The sequence below is a fragment of the Rhinatrema bivittatum genome, chromosome 4, assembly GCF_901001135.1.
Source record: "Rhinatrema bivittatum chromosome 4, aRhiBiv1.1, whole genome shotgun sequence".
Lineage (NCBI taxonomy): Eukaryota > Metazoa > Chordata > Amphibia > Gymnophiona > Rhinatrematidae > Rhinatrema > Rhinatrema bivittatum.
In genome coordinates this window covers 396346327-396364850 of record NC_042618.1, presented here as the reverse complement: position 1 = coordinate 396364850, position 18524 = coordinate 396346327, and the positions used below count along the sequence as shown (strand labels likewise).

General features: G+C 38.9%; 1 protein-coding gene across 13 annotated transcripts in view; it reads left to right on the top strand.

The window, feature by feature from the left end:
* The window catches only part of MAGI1 (membrane associated guanylate kinase, WW and PDZ domain containing 1), a 975264-nt gene that overhangs the window by 738592 nt on the left and 218148 nt on the right, over positions 1 to 18524 (top strand). For all 13 annotated transcript variants that reach the window (XM_029601033.1, XM_029601039.1, XM_029601036.1 and 10 more), the window contains 3 exons: positions 794 to 885; positions 2366 to 2455; positions 6735 to 6917. In XM_029601033.1, the coding sequence (XP_029456893.1) occupies positions 794 to 885; positions 2366 to 2455; positions 6735 to 6917 (365 nt within the window). The remainder of the gene's footprint in view (positions 1 to 793; positions 886 to 2365; positions 2456 to 6734; positions 6918 to 18524) is intronic.

Here is an 18524-nt window from a genome sequence, read left to right as displayed (position 1 = left end):
CAATCCTATAGACCTCAGATTTGTAGGTGTGTCTTTCTTTACATAAAAATATACAGGGCATTCCTAGTGTATTGGTCTTGGTTTTGGCTCATAAACACCTGTTATGGCTCTTTATTATTCTTACATTCTTTCTGACATTCTATTGTATTATTTCAGTTGTAAACAGTTTTGGGAGATGGTTATGTAGAAAATTATTTTCAAAATTTGTCATTCCTTTTTAAACCTTCAAATAAGGAAGTACATACAACCTTTTTCTACATCAGTATTTTGGCATATACAGTATGGAGATAAACTTTCTATTATGAGAGCAGTAATCAGGCTGCCTGTATTGTTGCAAATACCATGGGTATTTTTTTTTACCTTTGGATTTTGCACTAATAAAGCAAAACTAGGTGCATAGTTTTGCTTTGATTATTTCTCTGGAAATAAGTATACACAGAGATTAGCACCTGCTTTTTCTGCAGATACTTTGTCCTTTGGAAATGACATTTTCTAAACTCTGTGTGTTATCTACATGTGTTGTTTCCCTCCCTTTCTTAAACAATGAGAATGCCTCCTGTCAATGTGAACAAAATTATGTGCATTGTAAAACGTGTAATTTTACCCACATTGAGAGAAGACAAAATTCAAACAGCCCATTGTTTTATCTGCAGAAGTGGCATTGATCATTATACTCGCTATATCTTGTGGTTAATTTTTTCCATTTTGACTGTAGGAAAGATTTCTAATGTGACTACCATTGTAATTTACTAATTATGTTTCTTAACTTATTGATGCCGCCTTTGTCTACCAGTCACATAAACAGGAAGACACAGTATGAGAATCCAGTTCTGGAAGCCAAACGAAAGAAGCAACTTGAGCATCAGCAGCAACAGCAAACAGAAGGTTAGAACCAACAGAGGATATATTCTGAATAGGATATTTGCTAAAGGAAAGATATTCTTCCTTGAACCTTCATGTTTTCATATTTATTCTTCACAAGCATACTCATTGTATAGTATATTGCTACATAAATTTTGAGAAATATGTACTATTCTTATAGGTGTAGAAAAAATCCTTAGTAATGATTCTTGAGTGGAAGATAGTCTAATCTAAAGGCTTTTATTGTAAAACCTTGTTGCAGCACTTAGCACAATGATTTTTCATTTCTGAAGTGAGAGTATATTATTTGTTTGAACTTTTTATCATATTTATAGCATGATAAATTGAAGGGCAATTTTATTTTCTCTTCATAAAATATTCCTTTTATTATAGACATCTTAAATCAAGTTGAAAGCAGCTGTTGTCAGGGAGCAATATAATTTACCTAGGACTTGTGTCATGTACAATATGTACTGTAATAGAATATAGTGCTTTCTCTACTAAGTATTTATAGTCATTGATAACCCTTCCATTATAGTTTAATTTGTCCAAGTGCAATAAACATGAATAAACCAGTTATAGATGATACATTTGTATTGGACTAAATATATTTTTGACTAACCTTTTGAGAACTGTGCTTCCTTCCTTGCTCAGTGTATTGACCTGATAAAAGAAGCAGAGCTCTTAAAAGCTAGTCAAAAGTATTAGTCCAATATTTAGATATGATTTCCATGTTTCTAATAAAAGCAGTTGTAAGATGTAAACAGAAAAGGACCATTTGATCTACTTAGTCTCCCCATTTATACCTGCCTATTTTTCTGTCAGTCTTACTTGCCCTGTGTTTTTCTTCTTCCTTCTTCCTTCTGCCACTGTTTTGCCTCCTATAACTTTCTTGAGAAGTTGGTTCCAGGTGTCTACACCCTCTTGGTGAAAAAGTTTTTTCTCACATTTCTTTTGCATTTCTATCTCTTCAGCTTCTTATGATCTTTTGTCCCTGTCAATGTCTTTTTGTAGGTGTTTGTTGACCTTTGTTTCTACATAGGTGTGCTATATTTAATTAAAGAGCAATACTGGTATTGCTCACAAGCTACCTAGGACTATGTTTAATAAGAATGAATAGTGTATTTATTTGATGCTACTACTTAATTATCTTAATGAATCTGAGATATACTTTCAACAATGTTTTAAACAATAAATTCTTAATTGTAATGTTGTTTCTTATCTCTAAAGCTGCAACAGTTAAAGTCCATCTTCTTCCTCTTTAATATCTCAATTAATTGATAGAACTTTGAGTTATTGAGATATCATTGTTTAAATGATGATATATTTCCCTCCAGGGGCTTAGCAGTTCAATGAATGCACATTTAGCTTCTGTTAATAGGAGATCAAGGTTTGCCTAGGCAGCTTGTCTCATATTCTTCAAACCAGTTTGTACAGGAAGCACTTGTAAACCATTTGGGCATCTTCTAGTGCATATTTAAACAGTCTCTTTACATTTCTTTAGAATGGACAGATGAGCATCCAACTGTTGCCCCTCCACCTATTAAACATCCTCCAAACAACCCGGAACCACTTAGAGAAGCTCCAGCCCATGGTAAAGTATAATAAAATTCTATTGGAACAATTTATGCTAGATATTTGGTTGCTTAATAAGATAACTAAATTGTATAGTTTGACTTAAATTAATACAATCTAAGGAAGATTGGTGATGCATTCTCTTACCTTTCCTCTGGGGAAAAGGGTAAAATTAATGCAAATTTTGTATGTTTTTGACTGTATGTGTTGATATTCAGTAAGAGGTGAATATTAAAAGCCCTGCGCCCAACGTATCTTAAAAGCCACCCACATGTGCATGCAAATCCAGATGCACAAATATCTCATATCAGGAAAAAAGGGACATAATGTAGGCAGATTATGGGGATTCCATGGCAGGACCAAGAGATACACTCATAAATAACTTATGTACCTTGGCACATGCCCAGGTCCAGTGCGGCATTACTTTACTTCTGCTATTAAGGAAGCGTAAGTGTTAAAAGTATTTCAAGGCATCACTGAAGGGCTTGAGGAGTCTGGGTTAACAAGGGAAAGTGCAGGCTAATAAACCAGGGAGGTTTGGAGGACAGCTCTAGATTGGGCAAACTGGTGGAAAAACTGATGAAACTGGTCATGACATGGACGCGCACTGGTTATAAAATTCCCTCACTTACGCAGCTAAAACCCGACTTGAATGGTTGGGTGCTCACAAGCTTAAATTTGGGCACCCATGCGCATGCCCAGGCATATTTTATAACATGCACACGTCTGTGCGTGCATCTTATAAAATAGCCGCGTCCGTGGGCGCACACTGGCATGCATGCCCGTTTGAAAGTTACCATCCTTGAATTGTTGAAAAAAAAAAAAATCCAAGAAATTGTATGTACCATAATCTAGGAGTTATCCAGCAAGAGTGTAAGCATTTGATATGGCATATTAATCATATTAAAGATATCCAGTCAGATGATTTATTAGCATTGTCAAAGGTAAAAAGAGTATAAACCAATATAAGGGGATAGAGCTATTAGTGGAATATAGAAGTACTGAAGGATGAATGTGGGTTTACTAGTACTTTGAAGTTTTAGGACAGTGGATCCCTAATGAGTGCAGAATCTCATGTTGTCTCCTGCTTGATCTAAATAGGCAGCTGGAGCATAGAAACATAGAATATGGTAGCAGATAGGCAGACTAGATGGACTTAATTGTGCTTATCTCCATGTTCAAAAAAGGTAAATACATAAATAGGCTAGATGTTAGGTGGTGCATGATTGCCCTTATTTTAATGATATCACACTTGTATGTCTAATACTAAAGAAAGAGTCTGATGTTTCAATTCATATTTTTGATAATTAAATACTGAGCATATAGGAGAGCTAGAGAGAAAATCCCTGGATAGTACAGAAACTATTTTTTTAGCATCTACAATTTCACCTCTAATTCACCATGGCAGAGCACAAGAAAATCATATTTATTTATGTTTGCACAGAAACATTGACAATTTGTCTTTAAAAGCATGACAGATACAGACAAAATGATTAGTGAAAATAATAACAGGGAGTTAACGAAAAGAGGATTTGCTAGTGACATCATCTCAGTTGTGTGGGTGAGAATGACTAGCAGTTGACTGATTTTGTTCTCTGACTGTGATATAAATTCCATGATGTGAGAGGATAAGTGCTCTTTGGGCCTGCTTTACTAATCTTTATTCCCAACAAGATATAATGGCAGAGGGCCTTAGTAAATCAGTCCCACTATGCTGTGAGCACAGCAAAGCTGATAAGACATTAAAGCCGTGGACTGACAAATAATTTCCAAATTAATTAAAATAACTAAAGCAAGAAACGTGTTTACCCTCCCCCCCCCTTTCCGTTCTGATGTCAGAACTCATGCTGACATCACTTGCAACTGAAGAGGAGATCTGTGAAAGGAAAGATGTAGAAACAGGTAGAGCACAGCTTTTATTACAAAATGGTTAAATCTCCAGAAAAATGTCATGCTAAAAAAGAAATCTGAAAGAAGACCAAATGAGGAAATAATTGAGCCAAGAATCTGCCAACGGAATATTTTGAGCAATCAACTAGTTCTGTCTTTATGGCTCCCTGAACAGTGCTTTCCTTCTCATAACATTGTTCTTAAAGGAGCAGTATTTCTTCAAAATAGCAGCTTAACTATTTTTTTTTTCTTACTACTTGCATCTCCATTGGTCTTATTCCTAGGTTCTACTTTTGTCCAGATGTATAGTATTTCCAACATTTGATCCTTTTTGTAGATACATCCCTTGCTATTTTAATTTTGCTCTCTGAGACCCTTCTAAAGATTTGTGCTATAATTAAAGTATGTCTCGTGTCAGTCAGCAAGAGCATGACAATTTAGGCCTAGATTAGTAAGCCGAGATATCGCGTTAAATGCTGTTGATCACGCGATATCACCATATTGCGACACTATTGCACAATATAACAAAAGATTTCCTCCCCTTATGGAAAGAAGCTACTTTGCATGCATTTGCATGCAGAAAAATGCTTAATGCATACAAAGCAGCTTATGAATAGCCAATCTAATGCTAATAAAATATGCAACTGATTTTGAAAAAACCCATGTTATTTTATTGCATTTGAGAGAGGTGTAGTTATTTTCCAGAGGGAGTTTTGGGCTGCTAATGTGAGTCCTCCATGCTCTTGTGGGAAATTTAAAGGGCCAAGGTGCCTGATATACACGCCCCTAATGGAAAAAAAAATAACCCTTCCTGCCCCCCCCCCCCCACCACCACCTACCAAGGAGGCACTGGCCCCTTGAAATGAAAAATAAAGAAATACCAGGTGCATAGTGACGGCCCTTTCCCTTCCCACCTTCAAGGCAAAAAAGCCCCATTGACACAATAGCCCCTACCACTCCGTGGCCCATCCATACCCCCCGTTCTAAATATAAAATCCCTAGTGTACCCTCCCCCAACCCTACCCCATCCCAAAAAATAGTATCCTGGTGGGTTGGAGGAGCAGGTGGATCTCCACCCGAACTCCCTAACCCCCACTATCTCAAATAGGTGTAATTGATAGCCAGCTGAGGGCTCGGGCTCCATTAGGAAAAATGGCGCCGACCTGACCTTGCCCATATCACGTGACAGGGCAAGATCCAATCCCCAGACCTCGCCCCTGTCATGTGATTGGAGCAAAATCAGGTTGTGCTATTTTTCAAAATGGCATTGCCCAAGGCTAGGGGGCGCCCTGGGCCCCCAGCTAGCTATCAAAGTCACTTATTTGAAGTCATGAGGATTGGGATGGAGAACCACCTGCCACCCCCCCCCCCCCAAGACCACCAAGAAATTATTTTATGGGGTGCAGGGATGAGGGACACTAGACAGCAGGAATTTTATTATCTTTGGAAGGAAGGGGCAGGGATGGACTGAGGGGCTATCCTGTGTCAATGGGGCTTTGTGGCCTTGAAGGAGATGGGGAAAAGAGCTGTCTTCCGCGCCTGTGGCATTTCATTACTTTTTCATTTTGGGGGGGCCAGTGCCAACTTGGTAGGCTGGGGGGAGGGAGTCAACATCAACTCCTGGGGTGATTTTTTTTTTTTTTTGCCTTTTGGAAAGGAACATTTTTTTGGTCTGCTGGCCCTTTAAGTGATGAAAGCCCCAGCCAAGGTGGGTTGCTGTGCCGTCGCTTGTGAAGGATGCTTACTTTAGTGTGATTTTTTTGTCACATGTTTTTTCCATAATAAACACCGTGCAACGGTAATGCTGCAATAATTTGTCAGGGAGAGACCAAATATTGCAGTGACACCCCTCATTATATTTGTCCCCTCATGTGTTAAACTATAATGGCTTAATAAATCACCCCCTTAGTTTGATTCATTACTCTTTGGTGATGAAATATAAAATAATTTTTTAAAAACGAAATAGGGATCATAATTGTTTTTGTTTCACTGTCGATTGACTTTTCTAACACTATTTTGGGAGAATTGGTGCTTTCCTGTGTCAGAGCCACTTAGGTTTCCTTTATATTTTTCACATTGAAAGAAACCAATCTGATCGATATTAATATAACAGTTGGGTGCTTCATTAATTTGTAATAGACATGATTTAAAAAGTTGTCTGGGATTTTGTCATTATAGAAACATAGAATATGACGGCAGAAAAAGGACCAAACGCTCCAACCAGTCTGCCCAGCAAGCCTATGGTAGCATCTGCTGTGCCATACACATCACAGGTCACCCCCATCCTTAGTTTAACAGTAGCTTTTTAGCTGAGGCTGTATGTTTCTAGGCAGTTCAAATGATTAAAATTGTATAATTGTAGTGGTGCTTTTGAAAGATACCTAGTAACTATTTGTTTTCTAATTTAGGAAAACCATTCTTTACAAGAAACCCAGCCGAATTGAAAGGAAAGTTCATTCATACAAAACTGAGGAAAAGCAGCAGGGGGTTTGGCTTCACTGTTGTTGGAGGGGACGAGCCAGATGAATTTCTTCAGATAAAAAGTTTGGTACTTGATGGCCCTGCTGCACTAGATGGCAAAATGGAAACAGGTATGGGAAAGGCTTTATTTCAAAGTCTGTATTATTCTCTCTTTCATTATATAGCTAGATACATATATCTCTTTATATACATATATATATAGAAAGACAGAGAGAGAGAGAATCACAAAAATATATTCTGGTTTGAATTACTTTATATTTATTGAAGTATGCTACTTACAGCATTGTTTCTGGTATCACTAAATATGTGAGGCACGGGAGTTTGTATAGTGCTGTCTCCAAGCAGTAGTTTCATTAAACCATGGCGCAGTAGAGAACACATTGGCATGTTCAAAAGAGCAGCATATTCACTTATTTATTACAATGAAATACCCACCGTTTTGAGAGACTTTGATGCTAGGCAGTGTACAGCATATTAAATGACACTAAGTGTATATGAATACAGAGATAGAATGATCCATTGTACATACAGGCCTTACAGATAGTAATATCTGATAAATAACGTATATACAAAAAACTCCATGCGGTGATTCTTTTCCTGCACTGAAGAACATATATAAAATAAGACAAAAAAAACCCATTTAAGATGTGCGATATAACTCATATTGAATACCACCCCAGATGCTAGCAACCTATATTTATTTATTATTTATTTATTTGGCACTTTTATATACCGATATTCATGTAACAAGTTACAAATCACCTCGGTTTACATTATAACAATAACCATTGCAAAAGGATGCATTACATTAAACAGGGGAGAACAAAACTTGGATCCAATGAAATAGGATTAACAAAGAGATAAGTGGGATAGGGTATTGCAGAGGAAAAACATTTGATAGCTCGTCTGTACTCAGATCGGCTTGCTAGTGATGAAGTTCTACTGACCACGCTGCCTGAAATGTTCAAGGGTCATCAAAGTTAGGCAAAGGCTTCGCTAAACAACCATGTCTTTAGTCTTTTCTTAAAGGTGTTTGGGCATTGTTCTAGTCAAAGCTCCGGAAGGAAGGGAGTTCCATTGCGTTGGTCCAGACGTGGAAAGGGCTCTCTTCCTTAATGAGGATTTAATGGGGTGGGCCAGTAAGGTGTCTCTATAGTAGAAAGGTGCCTCTATAGTAGAAAGAAGAAAGTACTTAAGATGTGCCTTGCAGAGTCAGACCAAGATCTATCAAGTCCAGCATCTTGTCTCCAACGGTGGCCAAGTTAGGTCACAAGTACATGGCAGATCCCAAAGAGTAGATCCATTTCTTGTTACTCAGTCTCGGGGATAAGCTGTGGCTTTCCTTAGTCTGCACAGCTAATAATGGTTTATGTTCTTTTTTTCCAGGAGCTTGTCCAAACACCTTTTTATTCCAGCTATGCTAGTTGCCTTGACTACATCCTCCAGCAACTGCTTTCACATCTTGATTTTGCATTAAGTGAAAAAAAAAATACTTTGTCCAATTTGTTTTAAATCTGCTACCTGTTTGCTTTATGCCGTGTCCCCTAATCTTAGTAACTACCTTTCCTGTTTACCTGTTGTACTCTACTTATGATTTTATAAATCTATCATAATCCCCTCTATTCCAAGTTGAAGAGTCCTAACCTGATTAGCTGTTCTTTATACAGGAGCCGTTCCATCCTTTTTATCATTTTTGTACCTTTTCAAATTCCATTTTATCTTTTCTGAGATGGGGTGACCAGAACCGTACATGATACTGAAGGTGCTGTCACACCATGAATCAATACAGAGGCATTATGATATTTTCCAATTTATTCTTCATTCCTCTCTGATTAATTCCTGACATTCTATTTGTTATTTGACCATTGCACACTAAGCTGAAGATTTCAACATGTTGTATACAATGACTCTCAAATCTTTTTACTGGGTGGTGACTCCTAATATGGATACCAGCATTGTGCACCTATAATTAGGATTATTTTTCCCATTTCTTATCATCCATTTCAAATCAGTGCAACCAAGTGGGTTATGTGCAGATGGAGGCAGAGAAAAAAATGCTCAAAGCTAACTTCACTCCCCATATAGGGGCCTGATGCAACCTTCAGTTCTTCATTATTTCTGTCTCCAGCAGATGCATGGACTAGTGCGGCATCTATGTGTAGGCAGCTCCCAGGATGGCTTTTTAGGCCCAGGTTCTGGTGGAGCAAGGGCTAAGTCTTGGAGGTGCTCTGGGTGATGATCCTGCTGGACTAATTTTCTTTTTCCCCATGGGAACCAACTCATTTGGGGTCTGAGATCCTGTTCTTATTGGTCAAGCACTGGGAGGTCCTGGGTGAATGTTTCCTTGGTGTGTCCGGCAGCAGGAGCAACCAATAGCACACAGTCCCAGTATTCAGGGAGAGTAACAAGGATAAAATAGTTTAAAAGAAAAAGGCTTGCAGCACAGCCTTTTTGCTGGACTACTTCTTAGTCTCCTATGGTGCTGTGCCAGATTTAAACTTAGTCAGAGGTCTGAAATTATCACTCGCCCCTCTCCCTCCCTCTGCTGGCTTCTGGTATAGCTGTAAAAAAAAAAAAAAAAAAAGAGAGAGAGGTACAGTGCTTGCAGGTAAGTCACAGTGGCTCAGTGTGTCAATGGGTGCATTCTGCCTGGTTTGTGAGTAGGCAGGCATCCTGCCAAGAGCAAAACATGGATGGTTTCCCCAGATCAAGTCCTGGTACTTTTGATAGAAAGCAGTGCTGTAGTGCACATGGAACAGGAGCTGGATGGCACTCATTTTTGGCCAGATCAGTAGGCATTTTATCGATATTTCATGTACAAAAATAAATTAAGCAAGTTCTTCAGCTATAAAAGAAAAGTAGAAACAAGGAGATGTGGGTATCCTTGTAAAATTATGACCGATATTCAGTCTTCTAAATGTGTTCCTTCCAGGATCTCAGACATTTTCTAGACCAAGTAATGAAAGTGCAAGCATAGGTTCTTATTCCCCTTTGCCCTGTCAAAGGATTCTTCTAGGTTGTAAAAGAGACTGGAAAACATCTTTTAGAGTTTATGACCTTGACTGTTAAGATAACCAAGCTACATAAGGAAGATATTTAGTGTCAGGGTTACAACATTCAGTGACATAAGAGGACCATTAGCGGACCAAAATTAGAGTTTCAGCAGAAATTAGAGTTTTGAGCTTTTGTGAGTTCAGTTTACAGAGGAGGCAATATTTCTATTTGAGGGACCCATTCCATCAACCTTATTCTTAAGCCAGAGGAGACTGGGATGAAGGCATAACTTGCGAATCTTCCAGAAGGCAGAGACAGTCTCTGGCTTGCTGGAAGGGAGACAGTCATGCAAGCTGTTTTGCTATTCTCGGATGGGATACTTTCTTCTAGGGAGTCAAGAACGCAAGTCTTCCACTGTGGGAGATCTTCTCAACTTGGAATCTGACTTTAGTTGTGAAGGGGTTTCGCCTCCTTGGTGGCCTTTGGTAATTTTAATTGAAAAAGTATCCCTGAGCCCAATATTATCTCCGTTCTAAGGGTAGTGTTTCACTTCTGTCAGAATCAATCTTTTCTCACTTACAACGGTGAGAAAGTAGAGCAACGTAGGCTAGGACAGGGTCGGCCATTCTCAAGAACTCTAAAATATTAAGATGTTGACAGCAGTTTAGCAGCAAGATGAGGATGTTCCAGTCTTTTGCACCGAGTGCCACTTATATTATTATCCACCCAACCAGTTAGTAGGAGGCTGTATGTGTACTCTCAATGTAAAGAACACCTGGTTCTCAGAGAACGAGTCCAATCTCTGGATGCTAGAGTGGCAGACCTGTAGAATTTGAGATAAGTAGGAGAGGTATATAGAGGAGAACTTTGGGGAAATAGTGGCCAAGTTCCAACTCCAGTCCAGAAGCCCTTGTGCTGCTTTAGAAGACCAAAATCAACTGGTCAAAGAGCATAGCCCTAGTGGGAAGTGATCCTGTAGCAAGGACCTGCTCTCCAGGTGATGCATTATTCTCTCACACTGAGGATGAATCTCCAAGGACTAAGACCAGGAAGAATGGGGGTTAGGTCAGCTGTCATAGTTGTTTATTCGATTATTAGGAATTTAGATATCTGGATGGCTGGTGGACACATGGATCACTTTGTAACTTGCCTGTCTAGTACAAAGATAGTGGACCTTATGTGTCACCTAGATAGGATTTTAGACAAGGCTGGGGAGGAGCCAGCTATCGTGGTACATGTGGGCACCAATGACATAGGAAGGTGTGCGAAAGAGGTTCTAGAAACCAAATTTAGGCTCTTAGGTAGAAAGTTGAAATGCAGAAACTCTAGTGTTGCATTCACTGAAATGCTCTCTGTTTCACACATAGGATCCCAGAGGCAGGCAGAGCTCTGGAATAGCAATGCATGGACGAGATGATGATGCAGGGAAGAAGGCTTTAGTTTTATTAGGCAATGTGCAACATTTTGGGGATAGGGAGCCTATTCCTAAAGGACGGGCTCATCCTTAACCAGGGTGGAGCTAGGCTACTGGTAATAACCTTCAAAAAGGAGATAGAGCAGCTTTTGAACATGGGAGAAAGCTCAGCAGTCCATGGTTCGGAGAGAAGTATTTTCAAAAAGAATACTAAACTAACAAAAGACTTAGGGCATCCTGATAGAGAGAAGTTCCAGTAAAAGCAAACAGAGCCCATCTGCCTATAAGTAAATAGCCACCTAAATTAAAAGATTCCAAAGTATCTCCATCAGCTAATAAGCAGATTGTTAATACAAGCAAAAAAATGTATGTTGAAATGTCTGTATGCTAATGCCAGAAGTCTAAGATAGGAGAGTTAGAATGTACAGTACTGAATGATGAGGTCATCTCAGGAACCTGATGGAAGGAGTATATCCATTAGGATAGTGCTATACCAGGGTACAAATTATATCGCAGTGATAGGGTGGATCAACTTGGTGAGGGGTGGAGGATGTCTGCGCTTTGTTAAGGATGGCATAGAGTCCCAACAGGATAAAGATCCTATAGGAGATTAAATGTACTATTGAATCTTTATGGGTGGAAATTCAATGTGCAATGCATAAGAATTTAGCTTTGGGGTATTCTACTGTCCACCTGGCAAAAATGAACAGATGTACAATGAAATGCTAAAACAGATTAAGGACACTAAAAAGTTGGTAGCACAGTAAAAATGGGAGATTTAAATTACCCTAATATTGACTGGGTAAATGTAATATCAGGACATGCTAAGGAGGTAAAGTTTCAAGATGAAATAAATGACTGCTTCATAGAGCAGTTGGTCTGGGAACTGCCAAAACATAGTCATTTTAGATTTAATTTTTAGTAAAACGTAGGATTTGGTGTGAGAGGTAACGATGGTGGGGTCGCTCAGCAGTAGTGATCATAATGTGATCAAATTTGATTTAATGACTGGAGGAAGGACATTAAGTTAATCTACAGCATTAGCATTAAATTTCAAAAGGGAAACTGATAAAATGAGGAAAATAGAAAATAACTTAAGTGCAAATACAAAAGTTAAGAGTTTACAATAGGCATGGTCATTATATAAAACTACATTAAACCAACACTTATGAGGAACCCAGTATTTTTCAATGGATTTAAACTTTTTTATAGTATATGGGAATTAGTATCAGAAAATAATGTGCTCTTAACCAATACAGTCGTCTGGCTCTTGGCCACAAAGGGCTGCAACCAGTTTCGTGTATGTAGCACTTGAGATCACTTCATTTACTATTTCCCATTGGTTTTTTTAAGTTGCTTCAATCATGCATTATATGATCACCACACTTTAAAAACCCTTGTACAAAGTTCACATATCTCCCAAAAACACTTTATGGTCAACTTATCCTTCAACTTAGTCGACACCGCGGTGTTCAAATGTGTTATCCAAAAACAATTTCTTCTTTTCTTCTTTCACGTTACACACACTATTCAACTATGAACTTAACTTCTTTGTCTTTTTTCATTTAATGCTACCCTCTGCGTTGCACGCACTGCTCAACTCCCAACATTGGCAATGTTTCGGCATCTGTTACCAACTTCTTCAGGGGATTCAACCTATCAAAAATAGCACATTAAATTTTCTACACTCAACTTCTCATTTAAAATAATTTCAACAATTTCAAAACTTGGCCATTTACGCAATGAAACTTACTAATATTCTTCGGCTGCAACCGGCTCCATCCTGCAGCACTCCTTCAACAAATGGTGCTTCTCGCTCAAACTTTGAACGCCAGAAGTGTACGTTTTTAAATCACTCAACCTCCTCCAAATTGTACCAATCAGCTTCCTCAAACCAAATACACCGACCAACTGACCTCTTTATTGAGTCCTTCGGGGTGTACCATCTGCAATTTAAAGATCCACTTCTGTTCTTTTTGTAGCAGCTTTTGATTTAAATTGCCTCCTTGTTCGTCTTTAGTGAGAACTTCCAGCACTGTGCATCTTAAATTGTCAAAAAGATGCCCCTTTTCCACACAGTGTTGCACAAGTGGTGCTTCTAATTTCAGACATTTTAAAGCACTTTTGTGCTCAATGAGGCGAGTCTTTAATTTCCTCATAGTTTTGCCCACATATAATAATTCACACGGACACCAGATAGCATACACAAGCATACTAGTTGTGCAGGAAGTTCTTATAATGGGGACATAATCTTTCAGCTTTGTTATAGGTATTTGGACATTAGAGTGGACAATGATGCACATAGAGCAGGAGTTACATGGGTAATGACCCACCTCTTCGGGTATTTTATCCTCTACTGGCTTAAAAAAAGAATGAACTACTCAATCCTTAATATTATTGCTACCATTGACTGTTCTCTAAACACAGAGGGGCGGATTTTAAATGCCCTGTGCGCGTAAATCCGGCCGGATTTACGCGCGCAGGGCCCTCGCGCGCCGGCACATGTAAGTCCCGGGGCTTTGTAAAAGGGGCGTGTCAGGAGTGACGCGGCATTTCGAAGGCGGCGACGCGGGCGTGGTTTCGGCCCGGGGGTGTTCCGGGGGCATGGCCGCGGCCTCTGGACCAGCCCCCGGGTCCGGAACACGGAGTGGGGCTGCTGGCCGGCAGGCGTAACTTTGCCGACAAAGGTAGGGGGGGGGGTTTAGATAGGGCCGGGGGGGGTGGGTTAGGTAGGGGAAGGGAAGGGAAGGTGCGGGGGAGGGCGAAGGAAAGTTCCCTCCGAGGCCGCTCCGATTTCGGAGCGGCCTCGGAGGGAACAGGCAGCGTGCGCTGGGCTCGGTGCGCGCAGGTTGCAGAAATGTGCACCCCCTTGTGCGCGCCGACCCCGGATTTTATAAGATACGCACGGCTACGCGCGTATCTTATAAAATCCAGCGTACTTTTGTTCGCGCTTGGTGCGCGAACAAAAGTACGCGATCGCGCAAATTTTTAAAATCTACCCCAGAGTGTAGTTGTAAAATATGCCAATGTTTCTTAATGCTCAGTGCAACTTCTTATATGCCCTCTGAGAATGGTAATACACAAGTCAATCGTGTATTTTTCTCTTTTTTCTGTGGCACTAACAACAGTTCTCTGTTGCTCCACCTTGCCCGTTTAAAAGCTCGCCGCACAACATTTATTGGGTAACCCCTTTCAAGAAACCTCTGACTCATGTCTTTGGACCTTTCTTTAAATTCTTCCATGGTTGAACAGAGCCTTCTCAGCCACAAGAATTGTCCAAAGGATATGCTGTTAATTAATTTTTGAGGATGACAGCTAGAGTAGCTTAATAGTGTGTTCCTGTCCGTGGATTTTTTATAAATTGTGAAAAAAAAACTGTGCTGCCTCAATAGATATCTTAACATCTAAAAATGGTACCTTTGATCCCCCGAAGGTATAGGTGAATTTTAGTGAAGAGTCGCAGGTATTCAACCAGTCCACAAATTGGCCAAACAATTCCTGACCACCAGACCACAGAATGATAATATCGTCTATGAAACGACGCCAAAATAATATGTACTGTCTGTTTTGTGAGATACCCAACCATTCCTTTTCAAACCGCCCCACATATAGACTTGTTACACTGGGGGCCATGGTTGCCCCCATCGCCGTTCCGCCAACCTGTTGATAAAATATTTTATCAAATAAAAAGAAATTCTGCTTTAAAGCCAATGCTGCTAATGTGACTATAAATTGGACCGGAGTACATTCTCTGATTCCCTTTTCTGTTAATGTGTCCCCTATTACTCGCAAAGCGGCATATTGGGGGATATTCGTGTATAATGACACCACGTCAATGGTAGCCAAAGAAACTCTTAAATGAAAAAAGACAAAGAAAATAAATTGATAGTTGAATAGTGTGTGTAACATGAAAAAAGAAAAGAAGAAATTGTTTTTGGATAACACATTGGAACACCGCGGTGTCAGCTAAGTTGAAGGATAAGTTGACCATAAAGTGTTTTTGGGAGATATGTGCACTTTGTACAAGGGTTTTTAAAGTGTGGTGATCATATAATGCGCGATTGAAGCAATTAAAAAAAAAAACATTGGGAAATAGTAAATGAAGTGATCTCAAGTGCTACATACATGAAACTGGTTGCAGCCCTTTGTGGGCAAGAGCCAGATGACTGTATTGATAAAGAGCACATTATTTTCTGATACTAATTCCCATATGCTATAAAAAAAAGTTTAAATCCATTGAAAAATATTGGGTTCCTCATAAGTGTTGGTTTAATGTTGAATAATTATACAGTGAGGACATAGTAGCCTATATAGAGAAATTATTTTGGTTTTCAACATTATATAAAACTACCATCTTGCAGGCCCAGTCCAGATATATTCCCCACACATTAAAAAAAAAAGTGGAAGGAAGGCTAAACGACTGTAAGAATGATTAAAAGTTGAGATGAAAGAGATTATTTTAGCCAAAAGAACTTCTTTCAAAAATTGGAAAAAGGATGCATCTGAAGAAAATAGGAAAAGGCATAATAAGCATTGGTAAACTAGATGTTAATCATTGATAAGGCGAGCTAAACAGAATTTTAAAAGAAGCTGGTCATAGATGCAAAAAAACATAATAAGATTTTTAAAAATATAAATGAAGCAGGAAGCCTGTGAGGAAATTGGACCATTAGATGATCGAGGGGTTAAAGGGGCATTAAGGGAAGATAAGGCCATCATGGAAAGACTACATGAATTCTTTGCTTTGGTGTTTATTGAAAAGGATGTTGGAAAGATACCGATACCGGAAACTGTATTCAATGATGATGATTCAGAAGAACTGAAACAAATTATGGTGAAGCTTGAAGATGTAATAAGGCAGATGATAAATTAAAGAGTAGCAAATTACCCGAACCAGATGGTATACACCCCAGAATTCTAAAAGAACTCAAAAAATGAAATTGCAGATCTATTACTAGTAGTTTGTAAGCTCTCATTAAAATCGTCCATTGTATCTGAAGATTGGATGGTGGCCAATGTAACCCCAATCTTTAAAAAGGGCTTCAGAAGTGATCCAGGAAACTATAGACCGGTCAGTCTAGGTACGGTGCTGGGAAAAATCATGGAAACTATTCTAAAGAATAAAATCACAGAAAGACATGGTTTAATGGACTAAAGCAGCATGGATTTACACAAGGGAAATCTAACCTCACCAATCTGCTACATTTTTTGAAGGGGTTAATAAACATGGATAATAAGCTGGTAGATATAGTCTATTTGAATTTTCTGAATTCATTTGACTAAGTGCCACATGAGAGACTCTTGAGAAAATTAAAAAGTACAGGATAGGGTAATGTCCTATTGTGGATTGCAAATTGGTTAAAAGATAAGAAGTAGGACTAAATGGTCAGTTTTTTTCAGTGGAGAAGGGTTAACAGTGGAGTACCTCTGAAATCTGTACCGGGACGGTGCTTTTTAATACACCATCAGCATCACCACTCTATTTGCAAATCATACTTTATTTATTTCCCCTCCTCTTTAATTCTCCCTCTACTATTTTATCTATCTACTCTCTACTATTTATTACAATGTAACCTTTTCTTTTTTAATTTGTTATATGTAAACCGATGTGATGACTTGTGTTGAATGTCGGTATATAAAAAACAAATAAATAAATAAAATAAATGTATAAATGATCTGGGAAGGGGATTGAGTGACATGATCAAATTTAAAAATGAAACAAAATTATTCCAATCACAAGGGGATTGTGAAAAACTGCAGTAAAATCTAGCAAGACCGGAAGACTGGGCATTCAAATGGACAAGTGCAAAGTGATGTACATGCAAAAAAGTAACCCACATTGTAGTTAGAAGACATTAGGTTCCATAATAGGAATTACCACCCAGGAAAAGGATATGGGCATTATAGTGGACAATACTTTGAAATCCTCAGCTCACTGTGCTGAAGCAGTCAATAAAACAAACAGAATGTTAGCATTTATTAGGAAAGAAATGGAGAATAAAACAGAATGTCATAATGCCTCTGTATCACTCCATGGTGAGACGACACCATGATTACTGTGCACAATTCTGGTCACCGCATCTCATAAAATATATAGTTGTGATGGAGAAGGTACAGAGAAGGGCGGCCAAAATGATAAAGGGGATGGAACAGCTCCTCTATGAGGAAAGACTAAAGAGGTTATGGCTGTTCAGCTTGGAGAAGAGATGGCTGAAGTGGGATATGATAGAGGTTTTTAAAATCATGAGAGGTCTAGAATGGGTAAATGTGAATCAGCTATTTACTCTTTCGGATAATAGAAGGACTAGGGGGCGCTCCATGAAGTTAGCATGTTGCACATTTAAAACTAATCAGAGAAAATTCTTTTTCACTCAACGCACATTGAAAATCTGGAATTTGTTGCCAGGGGATGTAGTTAGTTCAGTTAGTGTAGCTGGGTTTAAAAAAAGTTTTGGATAAGTTCTTGGAAGAGAAGTCCATTATCTGCTATTAATCAAGTTGACTTAGAAAACAGCCACTGCTATTACTGGCATGGGATATACTTAGTTTTGGGGTACTTGCCAGGTTCTTATGGCCTGGACTGGCCACTGTTGGAAACAGGATGCTGGGCTTAATGGACCCTTGGTCTGACCCAGTATGGCATGTTCTTATGATGCCTGTCAACCATTTTAGCACACCTCAGCCTTCATTTTGCATACACACCCCCAATCTTCCCCTTCAGTAGAATGGATCAATAGCCTCTTCCTCCCTCTCAGTTCCCGCTCTCATCCTCAGCAGCTCTTCTAACCGCAATTACCCTGGTGTGTGTCTAGGAAATTTTCTTCAGCAACTCAGAGAAACAAAACTGGGGCCCTATGTTACTGGCTGGTAGTGTTTATTAGCAGTCTGTTCAAAGGCTGAGCTGACAGAAAAGGGTTTGTGCCAACTGAAGACTTTTTGTGGGAGGGAGCATGTTAGATGGAAATTGTTTTTTGTTTTATATTTATCTATTAGACTTACATCCTGCCTTATTAGTCCTGTAGGACCATCCAGAATGGTTTATAACATATGGAACTACAAATTCATCAATACAGATTACAATAATATATGTTAAATATAACAAAAATACAATTCATAAAAGCATGTACAATAAAGAGAATTTTTCAAAACAATTCACAAGCAAGAAAATAAATAATTTAAAATAATAAAGCAATAAAAACCATACCACCCAGCTAGCTCTCTCCCTACTATAATCAGGGAAGGAGTTAGCAGAGGCAACATATCAATATAACATAACAAAAATTGCAAAATCCCAAAATCTAAACCATGC